The 16492-nt window shown below is 41.4% G+C and overlaps 1 protein-coding gene across 2 annotated transcripts in view; it reads right to left on the bottom strand.

Moving 5' to 3' along the window:
* Positions 1 to 16492, bottom strand: part of cadpsa (Ca2+-dependent activator protein for secretion a) — a 91613-nt gene that overhangs the window by 33194 nt on the left and 41927 nt on the right. Inside the window, exons 14-20 of one of the 2 annotated variants that reach the window (XM_079579222.1) lie at positions 14783 to 14884; positions 14556 to 14619; positions 13906 to 14029; positions 11531 to 11599; positions 8765 to 8871; positions 6130 to 6286; positions 3706 to 3847 (exon numbers count right to left, since the gene is read on the bottom strand). In XM_079579222.1, coding sequence (XP_079435348.1) covers positions 3706 to 3847; positions 6130 to 6286; positions 8765 to 8871; positions 11531 to 11599; positions 13906 to 14029; positions 14556 to 14619; positions 14783 to 14884 — 765 coding nt within the window. The remainder of the gene's footprint in view (positions 1 to 3705; positions 3848 to 6129; positions 6287 to 8764; positions 8872 to 11530; positions 11600 to 13905; positions 14030 to 14555; positions 14620 to 14782; positions 14885 to 16492) is intronic. The other variant, XM_079579223.1, reaches the window with a different exon arrangement.

Below are 16492 nucleotides of genomic sequence, written 5' to 3'. Positions count from 1 at the left end.
AAACCATCAACCGTAAGATGGAGAGGGACAGGATTTGATTAGGATTGAAAGAACAGCACCAGGAAAGTCCACAAATAGGGACAAATATGAGAAGACGACTCATCTCTACTTTGAATGTTGTATTCTTGTTCATCTTTTCACATTTGTTCCACGGCACAGGTTTGGTTATTCTGGGGGATGTTTTTTTTAGGACCTCGACGCTGCATGTCTGACGTTGGCTTGAATGTGGCAGCACACTCCAAACAAAGAGACACCAGCGTTTTAAATTGTTTTGAACATTTTTATCATGCATGTGCAAATGAAACAGTTCAATCTCAGCTTGTGGGTGTTATAAGTGGCTCCTACACATACATTCATAGGCCAGCGTTTCGTAACAATAAAAGTTTGAGTGCTTGTACAAGTGAATCCCAATGAGGATGGATGTGCAGCGGTGAGAGCGTCACACTCTGCAGGATGCTGTGGGTGCAGAGACACCTCGCAGCCCTGCGGATAGCGTACGTTTCACTCAGTGCTATGGGTAAAGTGTTAAAACATTGAGATATGTAGACGGCTTTTAAAGCTATCAATCACTACCTCAGCTGCATATTATTAGAAATGACTCTGTATCTCGGTATAACATTAAATGTTAATTTCAGTTTCACAGGACTTGTTGAGTAGGAGTGATTGGTATCCAAACATCCTCAACATTAGAACATAGACTAACGTAAGTGCTTAAAATGTAACACTTTTATCATACTACTCTAAAAGCTAAATATTGCAGCATTTAGAGATCAAGCGTTGTACATTGTGTAACTTATATACCATTTCTTTTTGATTGAAACATAACCTTTTTAACTATAGGCACATTTCTGACTAAAACTTTTTTTTTTTTCATTACACAAAAAAGGAGATATTTAAAAAAATTGCTGAATTAAATTAAAATATTTCACTATTGAACTTTAAGAACATTAATATAATTCCAAACAGAAAGAAATACATTATTATTCCTGTTACTTTGACTGATTATGCAACCTACATCATTTTGGTCAATATTTTGGGTTTTACAAGACCTTTATTAAAGGGGCTAGATGCAAGTTGGCCATTTTATACTCACTACTGCCACCTCAGGTCATACGTGTAACTGCAGCTTCTATATTAACTACATGCATGACAGCAATTCGACCCGAAGTGACACCTTTTTGAATGAAAGTGCAGGATTTTAGAGGCAGTTGTGGTGAACAGGTCTGGGCTCATTCTACACCTTAGGACATTGTTGGAACATTTTGGGGGAAGAAATGAGAAAATGTTACAATTTTTAAACTCCGTATAGTCCCTTTAAAGCAGATCCGACTATTTTCCATAACAGATTATTAACTGAATATCGTTAAGTATGCAAATGGTTTTAGAAACCATGGTGACACTTTTTCTATGGCACATGCTTGACTCTCCTCTCGGACTTTGAGCCTCATTAGTAGTCATGTCTAAAGTGATGAGCTGCCACACTCATGCCAGGGACATGTGCGTGACGTGCCCGCGCATACACACTCTGTGTCAGTATTCGCTGTCGTCCAGTTGGCTGCAGTAAAGCTGGCCATTTGTGGGAGGTTAACACTTGGCACTGTGAGATTTGGGACTTTGGGCATTTGGAGGCTGACACTGGGCAGAGTGCTTGTTATCGTCCTGTGAAGACACACACACACACACACGCACACACATGCACACACACACACACACACACACCAGCATAAAACCGTAAAAGAGTTCACTCCTTACTCTAGAAATCAGAAACAGTGAATACACTTCTATCTTTTCTACAGATCAAATAAGATAAGAATAGATGGAACTTTATTGATCTCGTTGTAGAAAAACTTTTGCTACGGCAGCTCTAATACATTTTCAACATTTTAATAATCTTATTAGCAATATTAAGTAAGAATAAGTAAGAATATTAATAAAGAAATAATCAAATACCTATATAAAATATTATCAAAACTGGATAAAACTGGAAATAGCCTTGTTCTTACGGGTTTTAGTCTATATAAAAGGAAGTCAGGTAAAGTCCTGACAAAGTCCTGGTTTATTCTTGGTCATCACATGTTTGACTCCTGGTCTAATTTGGAGTCGTTCCTTGTTTCCATTCAATTTACTCCTAGTTGAGCCCACATACTCACTCGCATACGTGTTAGTTGCGACTCTTTACAGATAAAAATCTAGCTTTTTTTTCAACAATTGGGTCTATGGATCCAAAAGGAACTCCTGTACTAGCCATAAATCAATCAAACAAAAAAGCAATGACAAGTGTTAATTGGTATTAAACAATTACAAAGTACAATACAAGACAGAAAACAGTGAGAATTCTCAGTCATCCAGTCGGTTAATTCAGTCTTGTGAAGTTAAAGCAGGGCTACTGGATATTAATATAAATTTTTTGGTGATAGTCATGCCCACTAGATATATAGATGTGGGCGTGGATGGTGGCAACCGGATGTTGCCTGGATCCAAACCATGTCCTGGGCATCCTCCAAACAGCTCTGTCCCTGGTGCATAACAGCTGGAACCTGAGACCTTCATGTCTGTAAAGGGTCTGAAAAGGTCTGTAAACAACTCTCTCAAATGGCGGTGTTGGTAGAGGCTGTAATGTTTCCCCAAAGTACCCTTGGGGAACTCTCCCTCAGGGTGTACTCGCCGTGAGCGTAAGGTGTTAAAGGGTTTCAGTGACCAGTTGGCCACACAGGGGAGGCTGATCAAATCGTACCTTTATTCATTGTCCTGTTTTTGAGCTTCTTCAGAATCAGAATCAGAATCAGAATCGTTTAATAATCTATTGACCTGACCTCTGCAACACCTAACGCACAGGATGGTGTTCTGCCACTTAATTCACCTCAGAAGTTGTAATGGAATCTGCTTTGTATAATAGAGTGCCAACTACCCTCATTTTTGGATGAGTGGGTGGTGTGAGGAGAAATGGAGGCAAATGTCCGTGTGAGTTTTTTCCGGTAGAGAGGAAGAATTAGAAGAATTGTTCTTCTGTAGTGTAATCATGTGTCACCCACATTTCTGTACCAGTGTGATGTTGCTTTACCCTGGCTAGGACAGATTTTGTTCATGATGTTTCACTACAGAAGCTTCCTCTTGGTTCTTGTGGTCAGAAAATAAGGAGACAGAAGTTAAAGGGTCATATTTCAAACTCAAGCCTCTTCTTAGCAGAAGTGTCAGTACTGCCAACATACCAGCATACTAACTCAATCTACTCGGTCCAGTCCTTTCATCACTAAAATGAATATGTCCTGTGCGAATGACAGCCTGCACAAACAACTCCATATAAAGGTCCATCACAACCGAAGAGCTCACACGGCACATTACATGGTGCAATCTTACATTCACTCCACACTTGGTGGTGTTAAGCAACCTTAGTCATCACGGCTGCCCTGGGGTAGACCCATAGAAGTGAGGCTGCCAATCTGTGCCACCACCAACCAGTCGCAAAAACCCTAATGTACATGTTTTCATGATAAGGGAAATTGGAGTACCCAGAGGAAACCTACGCAGACACTGTAATTTCACCATCCACGTTTAAACCTGCAGGGCGTGACAGTCACCAAACAATGTGTGAGGAGTCTTGCTGGATGGAGAGTGAAACGGTGGCATCGGTCAAAAGATGTAATTTCAGTTGCCTTGTTTTAGCAGCAGAAACTCGCTGAGTTTAATCTGTGCTTTATTACTTACTTGACTGGCTCCCAGGACTCACGCTCAAAGCCTCGGTGAATGGACTGTGCAATAGAGGACTCCATGAGGTCTACGTAGCGTACCACAAGGGGGGCGTACATGTCCTGCAGGTGCTTGTGAAACTTCCCATTACACAGGTTATCTGCAACAAGAGTTATAGTAGTATATAAGTATAAATAATGTCACTATGACAGATCAAACGCTGTTTTTTATCCTAATAAAGACAATGACTCAAGAGCACACGTACAATTATTTTGTATTGCTACTTTACAAAAGTGCGTTGAGTGAGTTCCACCTCTGCCTTTGAAATCTGCAATGCTCCCTCTTACTATGTGACTTATTTTTTAAACAAAATATTTTCTGCATAAAATTGCCTCTTCACAGGTGTATACTATGATATGAAGCTGTCATTTACAGTTAAATGCCTACTGCATTTCACTCAGAATTGACCCATAAAATAAACTTCGGCCCTTAACAAAAAATACTTTCCCCAGTATCATTTCAACACACAGAAATATTCCATTGTACTCCTCCAAACTCCACACCAGGTGCAGTTACTGACGCAGTTTTGGCTGGAGACCTGACCATTTCAAAATCCCCATGACGTTTATTGAGAGAGATCAAAGTTAAGAGTTATTATTAGATTTAAATTAATTGAACAGTCCTAGTTTATTAGTAGACCCAGCCTTAACACTGTCCATGGGTCTCCGTCGGCTTCCAACTGGTAAAAAGACAACAGTGAAAAGACCACAGGAGATAAAGTGATGCCTCACGGCTCCATGCAGGGTGTGCCGCTCCTCTCTCTCGCTCTTTGTTTTCTCTCCCCCTCTGAGCATGTGCCTGCGTCTGCCTGTGTGTGTGTGTGTGCGCTGGCACTGGACTCAAGGTCGATGATACACAGTAGGTGCCATGTTTGTTGTGTTCCCTGATTGCCACGCGTCCAATTAGCCACTTGAGCGGCTGCTGTCCACTTGGATGTGTTGTGTCCAGGAGTGTGTTCACGGGGCTCGCCGCTGCCCAGCTACCACTACTTTAGACCTCATTAACTGCTCCGATGGAATCCCCACATCGGCGCCTGTCTGCCGCTAAGGTTATTTATTGCTCCATAAGTGTACCGCTGTGGGGCAGTGCTGCAGATGACCTTCTGTGGAAAAGACGCCTCTATCAAAACAAAATTGGCTACAGTGGTGCCAGTGTGCGGAAGAGGGCATCCTACCACTGCGACGGATTTCAACTTCAGATATTCAACTCACTATGGAGCATTTTAAGTTGTAATGAACTGGTCACAACTGAAGTGTGTTATTTTACTCAAAAACGAAATAATCCCCCGATGACTAAAGAGGTCTTTGTGCAGTAATAGGCATTTTGATTTATATGCTTTTGTGAATATGACTGACTGATCAATAACACTTGGATAGCATTTACTCAATTGTCCTGCTCAATATAAATACATTCTCACTGAACACAACTGCCTGCTACAAAAAAAAAGAAAATAGGGGCCAATTTGCCAGTGCTAAGAAATGAACAGAACAATCATCTCCTTTCAGAAGCCGCATAAGTGCACCTCGCTCTGCCTCTCCTTGACTCCCGACTGACAGAATGAAAAGGGGAGGCATTCCCTGGAGACAATTAGCACCCTGCAGATGGAGAGGAGCAGCAGTGCAAGAGTGGAGTGTATCCTTTACATCGGCGTGGACACAGAGCTCCCCATAGGCAACAAACGCACTTCATTACAGACATAACTGGCCTGCAGCAACCAGCGGTGCAACCTGCTCATTATGTTTATCACTCACATGCGCTCAGAGGAGGACAGTGTGGAAATGCCCAGGGCGTCCAGGACAAACTCCAATATGTGAGAAGGATCAGTGCCACAAGCTACTGACCCAAGATTATGGACATGTAGTGCTTTAAGCCAAGGTCGGTTGCTGCAATCCACTTTTGGGACTGACACTGATACAGAGCATGGTAATTTAAAGCAGTACTAAGGAACTTGTTAACCTTTTCGGTGTCCTTCTGGGGGCAATACAAGTGTTAATGGGATGATTGGGGGGACTTTCATCCTCCCCAGGTGTCTCTGGCCAGAAAACCACACTTGCAACTTCACTGCCTACGGGTTGGAGGCCCCAATACACACTAATGGAATTACAAAGAAGAAGCTAACAGGCTAACGGGGAAAGCTAACTGCGGGCTAGCGCCACTTAAACAGTATTTACAGCCAAGTGTGAGTGAAAAAAATAATCTCCATTGTGTAATTGGATGTACAATATTTTGGTCTAAATCTGCACTTTATCCACTGTAGTCTAATATCCATTACCGCACTCATTTTGATACGCACCGGTGTCAGTTTGTGTTCACCTAAGCCTGATGAAAACAAGTGTAGCTATATAGATGTAGTGAGTTCACTGTGTACTGACTGTCACTCACAGTCAATCCTGAGGAAGTCATTGAGTAGCTGGAAGAGAGGAAAGCTGTCCCAACTGTCGGGGGGCTGCACTTCCAGGGCAGCATCCATGTCGACCGCATACAGGCACAGAAAGGTCTCCGCATGCTCCACCATCAGGTCCGACCACCAGGCAAAGGCCTTCAGAGAGAGACTGGGTTAAAGCCACAAACACAAAACGCAGCCTTCTTCTTTTAACGTACTTTAACAGCGCAGACACTTTAGAAGCAGACATGAAACTAGAAAAATAAATACTTCTTAATCTCATAAACAAGACTAAAGTAGGATTAAACCATGTCTAAAACAGAACTAAGTTGATACTTAGGACTAGACTAGCACTAGACAAAATGCCTACACATTATACATACGCTCTCACACACTTTTCAGCGAATAAATTCAAGTTGTCGCTCTAACTGATCTCCGAGGAGTGAATCTTGCAGAGTGGGAGCAGAGAGAACAGCGCTTGGGCACGCAGTCTCCCACACTTCAGTGCTGGCCCTGGGAGAGAACAGCAGGCCTGGCAGGGAGCTCCTCAGACACTCAGACTCCAATAGACGCAGCTCTGGAGTGGTTATCATGCACAGCAAAACACGCGTGCTGCTGTGGGCTGCCAGCACAGGCCCCAGAGCAGCCCGGGGTGTGCTCATTCACATCAAGCTGTCAACACTGTAATGTGAATGCACCCAGGGGCCTGATCAAGGCGCTGCTGAAGGGGGCGCATGCATTTGCCATGGGGGCTCTCAGCTGAGGAACGCTGGCCAAAATATGAATGTGTTGTTGTGTGCCACATGTAACTGCTGGAGTTAAGCAATTAAACGCTGGTATGGGGATTTGTCAGAAACAACAGAGGGTGCAAGTGGATAAGATATAAATGTGCTATGTTTAAAGGTTTATTCAATTGATTGTATTGCAGTATGTACAGTATTGTTGTAACTTATTACATATATCAGTGCAATCCTCACTGAATGTCAAACAAAGATATGCTGCTTTCTAAAGTACAAGAGCAGAACAGATTTGTAGCTAAAGTAACCTATTTTGGCTTTTTCATTGTAATTAACAGTATATTTCTAATTATTGAACTCTTCGGGTCATTTTTATTTCCTGACTAAAGAGTAAATTACATTGAGGCACACAATGGTCAAACCATCGTCAGAGTGACAGCAGTGCTGCAGTCAGCTCTGGTTGGTGTCATGAGAAGGGGCATGCCTGGTCTGCTCCATGGGCAAAAACCGGGATGGGTGAAAGAAGCCCATTTTTTGCAATGTGTGCACAGTTAAACCGCTCTTCTTAGTAACACTTGCATTGGGACAGTAGTGAAAGATGATTGAGGGCAATGTCTGAATGTTGTGCTAAGAAAAGCCATTTTGAAGATGTGACAGAGAAAACATGATTAACGTTTAGTAATGTATGTGCAGCCTTAGAAGTTATGTTTGTTATGTATTAAGTCACTGATTTGATTTCCACATTGTATTAATACAATACAATAAAAAACAACAGGTCTTGATATCTTAGTGAAGTGCTTATACCCATTTAAGAACTCTGCATCTTCAAACTGGAGTTTTCTCAACACAGAAAAACAAGGTTATTGTTGTTCACCTTGTTTTCTCCCAACAGGTTGATCACATAGTTTTAAACAGGCTGCCTGTGTAAAGGTTCCCCAGCGTTTTTGACACAGCCAGCTTGAACTATATGCAGGTCTGCATTTACAGTCTTTTAGGGACAGAAATGTTGAGAGAGGAAAGGCTTGATAAAGCTTTCAGTGATGCCATGTTTCCACTGGAACGGTACAATGCACGACGAGTTGTGCTTAAAAAAGTTCAACAATTTAATGAATCTCTTTAGACTGTAAAATGAATAGATGACTGAGAATTAGATGTTTTCAGAGTTTGACTTGCAGCAGTAGTTTACTAGCCTTTCCAAGCCGCTCAGTGGAAACATGCCGGGGGAGCATGCGCACCATGTTTCTTAGGGAGAGTGGGTTGAAGTTTGGACATGGGCTGACATGACTGAAATAGTCACATACCTCTCTTCCCTGTTCACAAATAAACCATTAAAACAAAAGCAGAAAATGCGTAGGTGAATACACATGGAAATAATACAAGTGGCACAGTTTAAATCAATTATTAGGGTTTTTATATTCAAATGTTAGCTGTATTTGAACATTTGTAAATGTTCGATAGGCATGTGATATGCCAGAATAGTGTGCAGCACATGAGGCAGTACAATGAGATCAGCAGGACCTCAGAGCCACATAAACACATAAATAACTCCATTTTACATTCATAAAGCCATCTTTTTCCACCTGCTGATATTGTCATTTGTGATTTGAACATCTCCACTGGGGACAAAGCAATTGTTGCAGCATCTTATTCTTCCTCAAAATTCTACTTAAAAATGTGGGGCTTGTTGTGCCACGAAATAAAATGATGTATTCAAAACAGTAAAGTCACAGTGATGACACACTTGTGCACATTGGTCTAACAGAGAGTCATTCTTTTTTGGAGTTTATGGAAATTCCACTATTCCCTTCATTGTACAAGTGAAACATCAGCTCTAAACCAGGGCCAGATGTCTGTGCTAACCCTCACTTCATCTTATGTGGTTTGTGTACAGATTCACCTCCGCGTGATGCTCTTCGTTTTGCTGCAGCACCTCGATCACCAACTCAGCCAGGCGAATGGTATCCTCCAGTTTTTTGGCAGGAGTGACTAACCGCCCTACATTCTCTGGAGCACAAAGTGTAAAGATCAGTTAAAGCAGTAAAGGCCATGCCCACATTTGATCTGATGACTTTTTGGGAGAATAAACATGCAGCCCCTAACAGGATACAAGTAGAGGCAGAATATTTTATGGGCAAATAAAAGGCAATGCTTTGAGTCATAAATGCATATTAACTATAACCAAAATAGTATTTTTCCTCATTGCTATATCTGGAAATGTGGATAATGGATGATGTGTCAGATGACATGAAGCTGTAAACACTCCACATGCAAAGGCAATCGTTCAAACACTGCTACAGCTAAACTTATCATGACATCATCTTTGCCAGGCCTATAGGTACAGTGTTGACTGGGGCCATGGTAGTGAATTGGAAATTTACTAAATATCTAAAACCAATTTGTGTATTTATGTACTAAAACATGGAGGCTACAGAAAGAAACAAACATACAATAAAATGTTGTAACATTCCACAAATAATGACTTTACATGTGACCACTGCGCTAAAGGAGCCGTAAACACACACATGCAGCTGTCTCATTCATGCTGGGCTCTGTTGGGTTGAACTGGAAGTGATTTTCACTGGGAAGGTGTTCTTAAACAGTAAACTGTTTATATTTAGCACAATCTACCAAACCAAAGAGTAGATTTGAAGTAGCAGGTCTCAGAAGCACCAGTTTATTCACTGAGTCAGCAGTGAAAAACACTGTTTTAGAGACATCACAGCCACACAACATTGTGGACATTCCCTGTAGTGTGGCTGGGGGTCTGGGAATGTCCCGGGGATGTTGTGAGAGGCTCTGTGGCATGGCTAAAGTGATAGTTGGGTTTTCTCAGTGGGTGTCAAGCCGCTGCAACTGAAGGATGTGTGAGCGCAATTCCAGTCAGGTCCTTTTGAGAAGTTAAAAGGTAAAACTATAGAACTAGTAGAGCAGATTAGCACTCTTTCCGGCACATATAACTTCTTTATTGTCTCAGTGGGTTCTTCACATTTCAATTTCTGGGGGAAATTTCACTGTGTGCAGTCTTACTCATCATTGAATATTACATTTGAACAAGAGAGACAACAGCAGGTGACTGTCACCATTTTAAGTATACGAAAGATGACTGTGTATGTGTAATGACACTCACATTTTCCAAAAGACACACAGAGAAAGCCCAACTATGACTTTAGGACGACTGGATGCTTTGGTTAAACATGAGTCAGGGAATAGGTTAGACAAACAGTTGTATCACCTGGAGCCGCCACTTTAACCAACTCTTTCCTCTAAGTGAGAGTTTAAAAATGAACAAAGTTTAGTCAATACATATGGCAGAAGGGGAAAAAAACATACAGGTTATTCTTTCCTGGAATTTCACTGCTTGGATATGCTTCTCCCTTTGTTTCTACTGACTTCTGGTATAGAAAAAGCTCTCCTTAAGTGAATCAACAATTGCATTTTCATTATATAGAGAAGATGCAAAGGGGCAGGGAATAAAGAATATGGATATTTTGTCCATTTTCCTGAGTCATTTGTGAAATACGTGGAGACTTGTTCTCCAAAACACTTGGGGGCGACAGTGGCACAGATAGTAGAGCGGGTTGTCTTGTGACAGCGGTTCAAATTCTGCAGTAGCACACTGTCATTGTGTCTTTGGGCAAAACACTTCACCCACTGTGCCTCCAATGTCTGTGTACACGAGAGTGTGAATGGGTGACTGGTCCCATGATGTAAAGTACTTTGAGTGCTTAAAGAGGGTAGAAAGGCGCTATAAAAATGTGACCATTTACCATTTACTTAACCATCTATCAACGGAATAATAAGTTATATATTCATTAGAGGTCGACCAATATATCGGCCAGACGATATCGGGGGATTTTACAATATCGGCTACCGGCCGGTCTAGCTATATATGTCTCCAGGACTGAAAGTGCATTGGAAAGAGCAAAGTCAGGGCTTTAAAACAAGTCCTCCTACAACCCCCTAGGCCTCAGTGAACAGAGAAACATCGCAATGAAAATTGGTTAGCTACAAGTTTATACGTTTCAATAAACCTCAGTGAATATGGACATGTCATTTTGAAGCACAGAATCTAGAGGATTCAACCACTGAGTTAGTTTTAAGCTCTGCAAAATGCAGAAGCTAGCAACCGTATGCTAATGCTAACGGCCTTAGAAAAACCTGTATCAGTCGACCTCTAATATTTATTATCACACGCTACACTTAAAGATGCAATTTTTTATTTTTTCACCCTCAGTTTTAGTGGCATCACAATGTATTTCACGCAGGGTTTCACAGGGGTCTCGTCTCACCCCATGGAAACTCAGTCAGTTTGATCTAGAGCCAGCGATGTTTAAATGTACAAAAGTTACAAAGCAAACATTGACTATGTTCTTTTTAAAGAAAATTAAATAAATAACCTCAAATTATATCTTATAAAATGCTTATAAGTTCATTCACCTTTGTAGTGTGCATTGTATGTCTGTTTATCACGTTCATCAACAGGATTAACACACAAGCAAAGTAAAAATGCATTCAAGTGGCAGACAGACAGGACAGAACAATAGCCTCGAGAGTCCGGAGAGCGGCGCAGACACCACGAGGACGACAGAGAGGTGACGGGCTGATCGTGGTGCATGCGGCTGGAAGAGAAACTCAGCACTGATGTGTCAATGAAGGTACTCACGAATGGTTAAATCCATCACTTGAGACGCCAAGCAGAAGACTGGGTGCTCGTACATTTCCCTCTTTTTCCCTACAGAGAAAGTGGGAGAATACCGAGGCATGCGAGAGGCTGGGTCAGAGGAGCCCAATAATGTCATGTCTCAACGAACTGGCAGCTAGAAGTACAGGATAGCAACTGGCGACTGTTTCTACAAGTGCACCATGTGACACACGGAAGGCACTTGATTAATTGAGGCTACACTAGAATCGTAGACAAATATTCTTAAGTCGTCACCGGTCCTGGGTAGTTTTAGTTTCTCTCAGTGTTTTGTCAGCATAAGATTCTATCAGCAGGCTGATTATATACTGATTTAGGTAGAGGTTCACATCGTTGTAGGTGCCACCACTATTTATTGTGAGAAGCTCCTCTTAACTAACTCACCAGCCAGTCTTTAACCTGACCTGGCGTCTGTTCATTAACTGCTTATTGTTAAGATACGCTGTGTCTCAGACTTAGATTAGCATGACTGTCTCTTTAGAGTTGTGATCTAGACTTACAACGGAGAAAGCTACAGTACACAGAGGGACAGTTCAATGTAACAACCCCCTGACGACTCAGAGCCAGGGTTTCTTTCCTTGGCTGAAATTAATTTCCACAAGTGGTTTCCCTGCAATGTTGGTACATTTTCTTGTGCAGTGGCTGTTTAGTTTCTCCAATTTAATGCTCCTTGCGCACTCCCTGTTGTTGCATCAACCACATTGCTCTCTTTGTTTCTTCGTTTCCATACCCAGCTGCATCTATCCCTGCTACAAACAGTTTAGGAACTTTGTCTACAATCGAAAACTGAGAATTTACACTTGGTGCACCAGAATATTAATCTGGTATCACTTTACTTCATAGTGCAACTTTAAACCCCAGTTTCATGCTGGGTGTTGTTCCTTTGTCACTCTGACATGAACTGGGTGTGTTTGGATTAACCATTCGTTCAGACATTGATGTAGCAGGAGGTTTTTAAAATAGGGGTCTAAGGAAAAGAAAAGGTTAAACCACATCACAGTCCGACACAAGGTGATCACGCTTGGTTTGATCTTTTGAATCTAACTACAAATTAAACAACACTTCAACTGTATTTTGAGGAATTTTCTTTTTCGCTGAAGTAGTAGTAATGAAAAAATAAATAATAATAATAATAATAACAAATAAAACCTATTTGCAAGTATCTATATCTAGATACTACTCAACACTTACACTAGTAGACTCATTTGCAGATATTGCTACTTTGCTGCCCTTTTTCAATTCATAGATCTTTCAAGAGTAGTTTTGGAATAGTCTTTAGAAGAAGTAGCAAGACTAAATGGTAAAACAACAAAACCATTTTTTAAAACTTGCATTTATTACCTAATGCATGCTTTTTATAGGCTCTAGACACACAATGGACAGGACATTTTAAGCATCTTGTTTTTCTCAGAATCCAAATCGAGTGTGAAATGTGATTCTCGTGCGTGAAAGTTAACATTAAACAAATTCCCCAAGTTGTAGTTATATTAAATTGTATGTACAGTATAATTCACTGCAAAGACATGGACAGAGTACTGCAACAGATCCTTCTTGTCCCTGCGTTTACTGTCCTGTGCGTGCCCGGCTGCAGACACTTCCGTAGCGGAGAACAACAATGAAGAAGGTAGAGACAAGAGTGCTATGGAAGGAGGAAGGGGGAAGGCAGGGAATGGCCTGGGCTCAGGAGAAGCTGAGGCATGAAGGAAGAATCACTGAATGCATTTTTACTCAGTCAAGTCAAATATATATACGCTCAACTTAGCCTGATAATACAAGAGTGAACATCAATTGAAAACTGTTGAAAGGCATATATCTCTGTTTATTTCAAGTCAAAAAGAATATAATCTCATGTAATGTGAGATTATACTGTTTTAAATACTGTTGTAGGGCATTGGGATCCAAGGTTAAAAAGTCATGCCAACTCACTTTAACTAAGGGCTTTATTTTCCAATTGTGAATTAAAATTGGTGATAATATTCTACAGTACAATAATCATTGCACAGAAAGAGCAACAAGCAACCGAAGATTTCGCTTAAGTAACAATGATAAGGTTCAATAATTATCAATTTCACTATTGTAGCAAGTCAACCCCTGTCCTCCATCTGAAATTTCAACATTAAACCCATCACCACAACCACATGTCATTATTTTTAACAACCATAAACAAATGGGATTCTTTCATATAGTTCAGGGAGATAAACTAAATGTTTGTCTCAATGTTGATATTAGCCATATTAATACCCTAATACATTACAAAAATGCTTCTATTGCACCTTTATGCACTGTCAAAACGGTAAAAGTGCAAAAACCTCGCCAAAAAAAAGCCTCCATTAGCGTACCTTCCAGTTTGGCGTATTCTGACAGCCGTTGGTAGTTGACCAGAGCAGCCTGTTCCAGACATCTCCTGATCACTGCTTTCACGTCTTCTTGTGGAACCGGAGTCACTATGTCTTTCATCAGTACCTGCAAAGACACACAAGAAGACGTACTTTATTTGTTCATTTGATTGTTTGTTTGCGGGAGGTGTTCCAGGCATGTCCTATTGGGAGGAGGCCTCGTAGAAGGCCCAGGACACGCTGGTGGGACTATGTCTCCGAGCTGGCCTGGTGTCGCCTCGGGGTTCCTCCAGAACAGCTGGAGGAGGTGTGCGTGGATCGGGAAGTCTGGGCATCTCTCTGCTGAGACTGCTGCCCCCCGACCCGGCCCCGGATAAAGAAGAAAATGGATGGATGGATGGATGGATGGATGGATGGATGGATGGATGGATGGATGGATGGATGGAAGGATGGATGGATATTTGTTTGTTTTGTTTGTTTGTTTGTTTGTTTGTTTGTTTGTTTGTTTGTTTGTTTGTTTGTTTGTTTAGCCCTTCACAATGGCAGCTTTGTAGCTTGTCTTGTCAGATAACATTATGGGGGAACAAAAGTGCTTTCAATCATGGTTATATTTCCACATTGTTGTTTTCCTTACGTCTATGTGAGTGACCTACCCTTTCTAGCAGAGACAGAGTAGCCTTCAGTGCTCCTTCCGGTCGTCCAAACGGAAAGCAGTATCTACAAGCAAAAACAGAAAACCTTATTCATTTATCACTGTTTTCTCAATAATGATGTGAGTTGGTTTAGCTCTGTTCATTCCTTCAGTTTCTTCAGATGCAGGTTATACACAGGCAGGACAACCCTACTCTCTCACATTCATTTGATTCAACCACAGTCTGACCTGAAGTGTGTGATCTGGTTCTCCAGCAGGACTCGCAGCCTCTCTTTAATCTCTTCGAAGCGGTCCCTCTCCTCCACAGTTACCGTCCCAATCCCGTCAGGCCTGCAAATCACCGAGGGAGAGCCGTCAAATGTCTACTCAGTGAAACGTTTTTGCATCTTTAGAGCCAGGTTGCATGAAATATGTAGATTTATGTAATGATTTAATTGATACAAATACAAACTTTTCAAACTTATGGCTCTAAAACACTTACTTTTAAAATCTTATATATTCCACCTAAACTTTACACAGAACCAGCCCAGAAAATGGTGACAATAACACATGTTTTTCTTTGCAAGTATATGTTATAAAATGATTTTTGAGAGCACAGCATGGCAGCTATAATGCCAGTCTTACGTTGTGTGGGATGCCGTTATCCTTTGTGACACGGTGGGGTCTGGATGGAGTGTGAGCAGAGTGCATGTGACAGAGGAGGCGCTGCACTGGTGGCCATGACAGCATGATTAGAGGCCGGAGACATGACACCCCCCTGCCACCCTCCGCAACCCCCTGCCACCCCTCCCCAGCACACGTCCTTTCAGCGGACACAGAGACGGCTGTGTGTGGCATGTGTGTGTGTGTGTGTGTGTGTGTAGCAGTATGAGCCTTACTGGGCTTGAGAAACAAACCAGCAATACTGTGCCTTAAAGTTAGATATTCAAAATGTGAGCTTGACCCAATCAAATTCTTCAACTGAAAGACCTCTCAAGTTAGGAAGGAATTGACCAACCCCACTTTGACTTAGACCTAAAATAATGAATTAAATTTGAACAGCTTTGTCAGTGACGACAAAAAGCAGCAGAATGACAGTGTTTGTGTCTGTGAAAGTAGGGTCTGAGGCCAAAGAAAATACAAGTAGAATTGGATCGTCATGTTTACATACTGCATATTCCTTTTTGCACTATATGACTTCACTATATTTTGTCTACCTTGTACTTTCTGTGCCACTGCCTGATATAAATGAATAAATTAAATGAATGAATATTATTAATAAATGCATGGTTTGAAGCGTGTTGCTTTCCCTTGCCCTGCATGTGATTGACACTCAACAGATTTATTTTTCTTGATACTCGGATAACAATATGTTGTTTCATTCCAAATCATAAGTTCATATGTACAGCTTTAACACAGTACTACATAAAATAAAGATCTCTTACTTTCAGCAAATAAAACATGATGAAAGTCGAGCTTCCATATGATCATCTTTATCCCTGCGTGAAAAGCTTTGCAGTTGGCATCGTCACCACAGACGCACACTACACAAGTGCACAAAAACACTTGCCTCACCTTTCCCATGGTGACAAAACACATAAGGGAAAAATGTCACACTAATTAAAGGCTGCAGGGCGTCTGTCCACGTGCATGTTCTTGGCGGCTTCCTCATGTTTGATGTTTCACCTAATGACCTCACAACTTCACTCAATATAGCCAACAAAAGAGCCATCAGACCCCCACACGCCAGGCTAACAGCTTCCTTTCCTTCTAACAGAGCATTATGTTGTATAGAAACACAATACAGAACAGGTTTGAGCTGCGATTGTTGTAATGCCAGGTGCATTTAATACTGAAAAAATGTATGGTTTAAAAGACACTACAAGAATGTGAGTGTCAAGTAAGTTTGGTTAAACATGTGTTAAAATTGAAATGTTTTATGTGTAGTTTCATATTATG

The sequence above is a fragment of the Gobius niger genome (genome assembly GCF_951799975.1).
Source record: "Gobius niger genome assembly, chromosome: 20".
NCBI lineage: Eukaryota > Metazoa > Chordata > Actinopteri > Gobiiformes > Gobiidae > Gobius > Gobius niger.
Note: the sequence above shows the minus strand (reverse complement) of the source record. Positions and strands in the feature narration are given on the sequence as shown.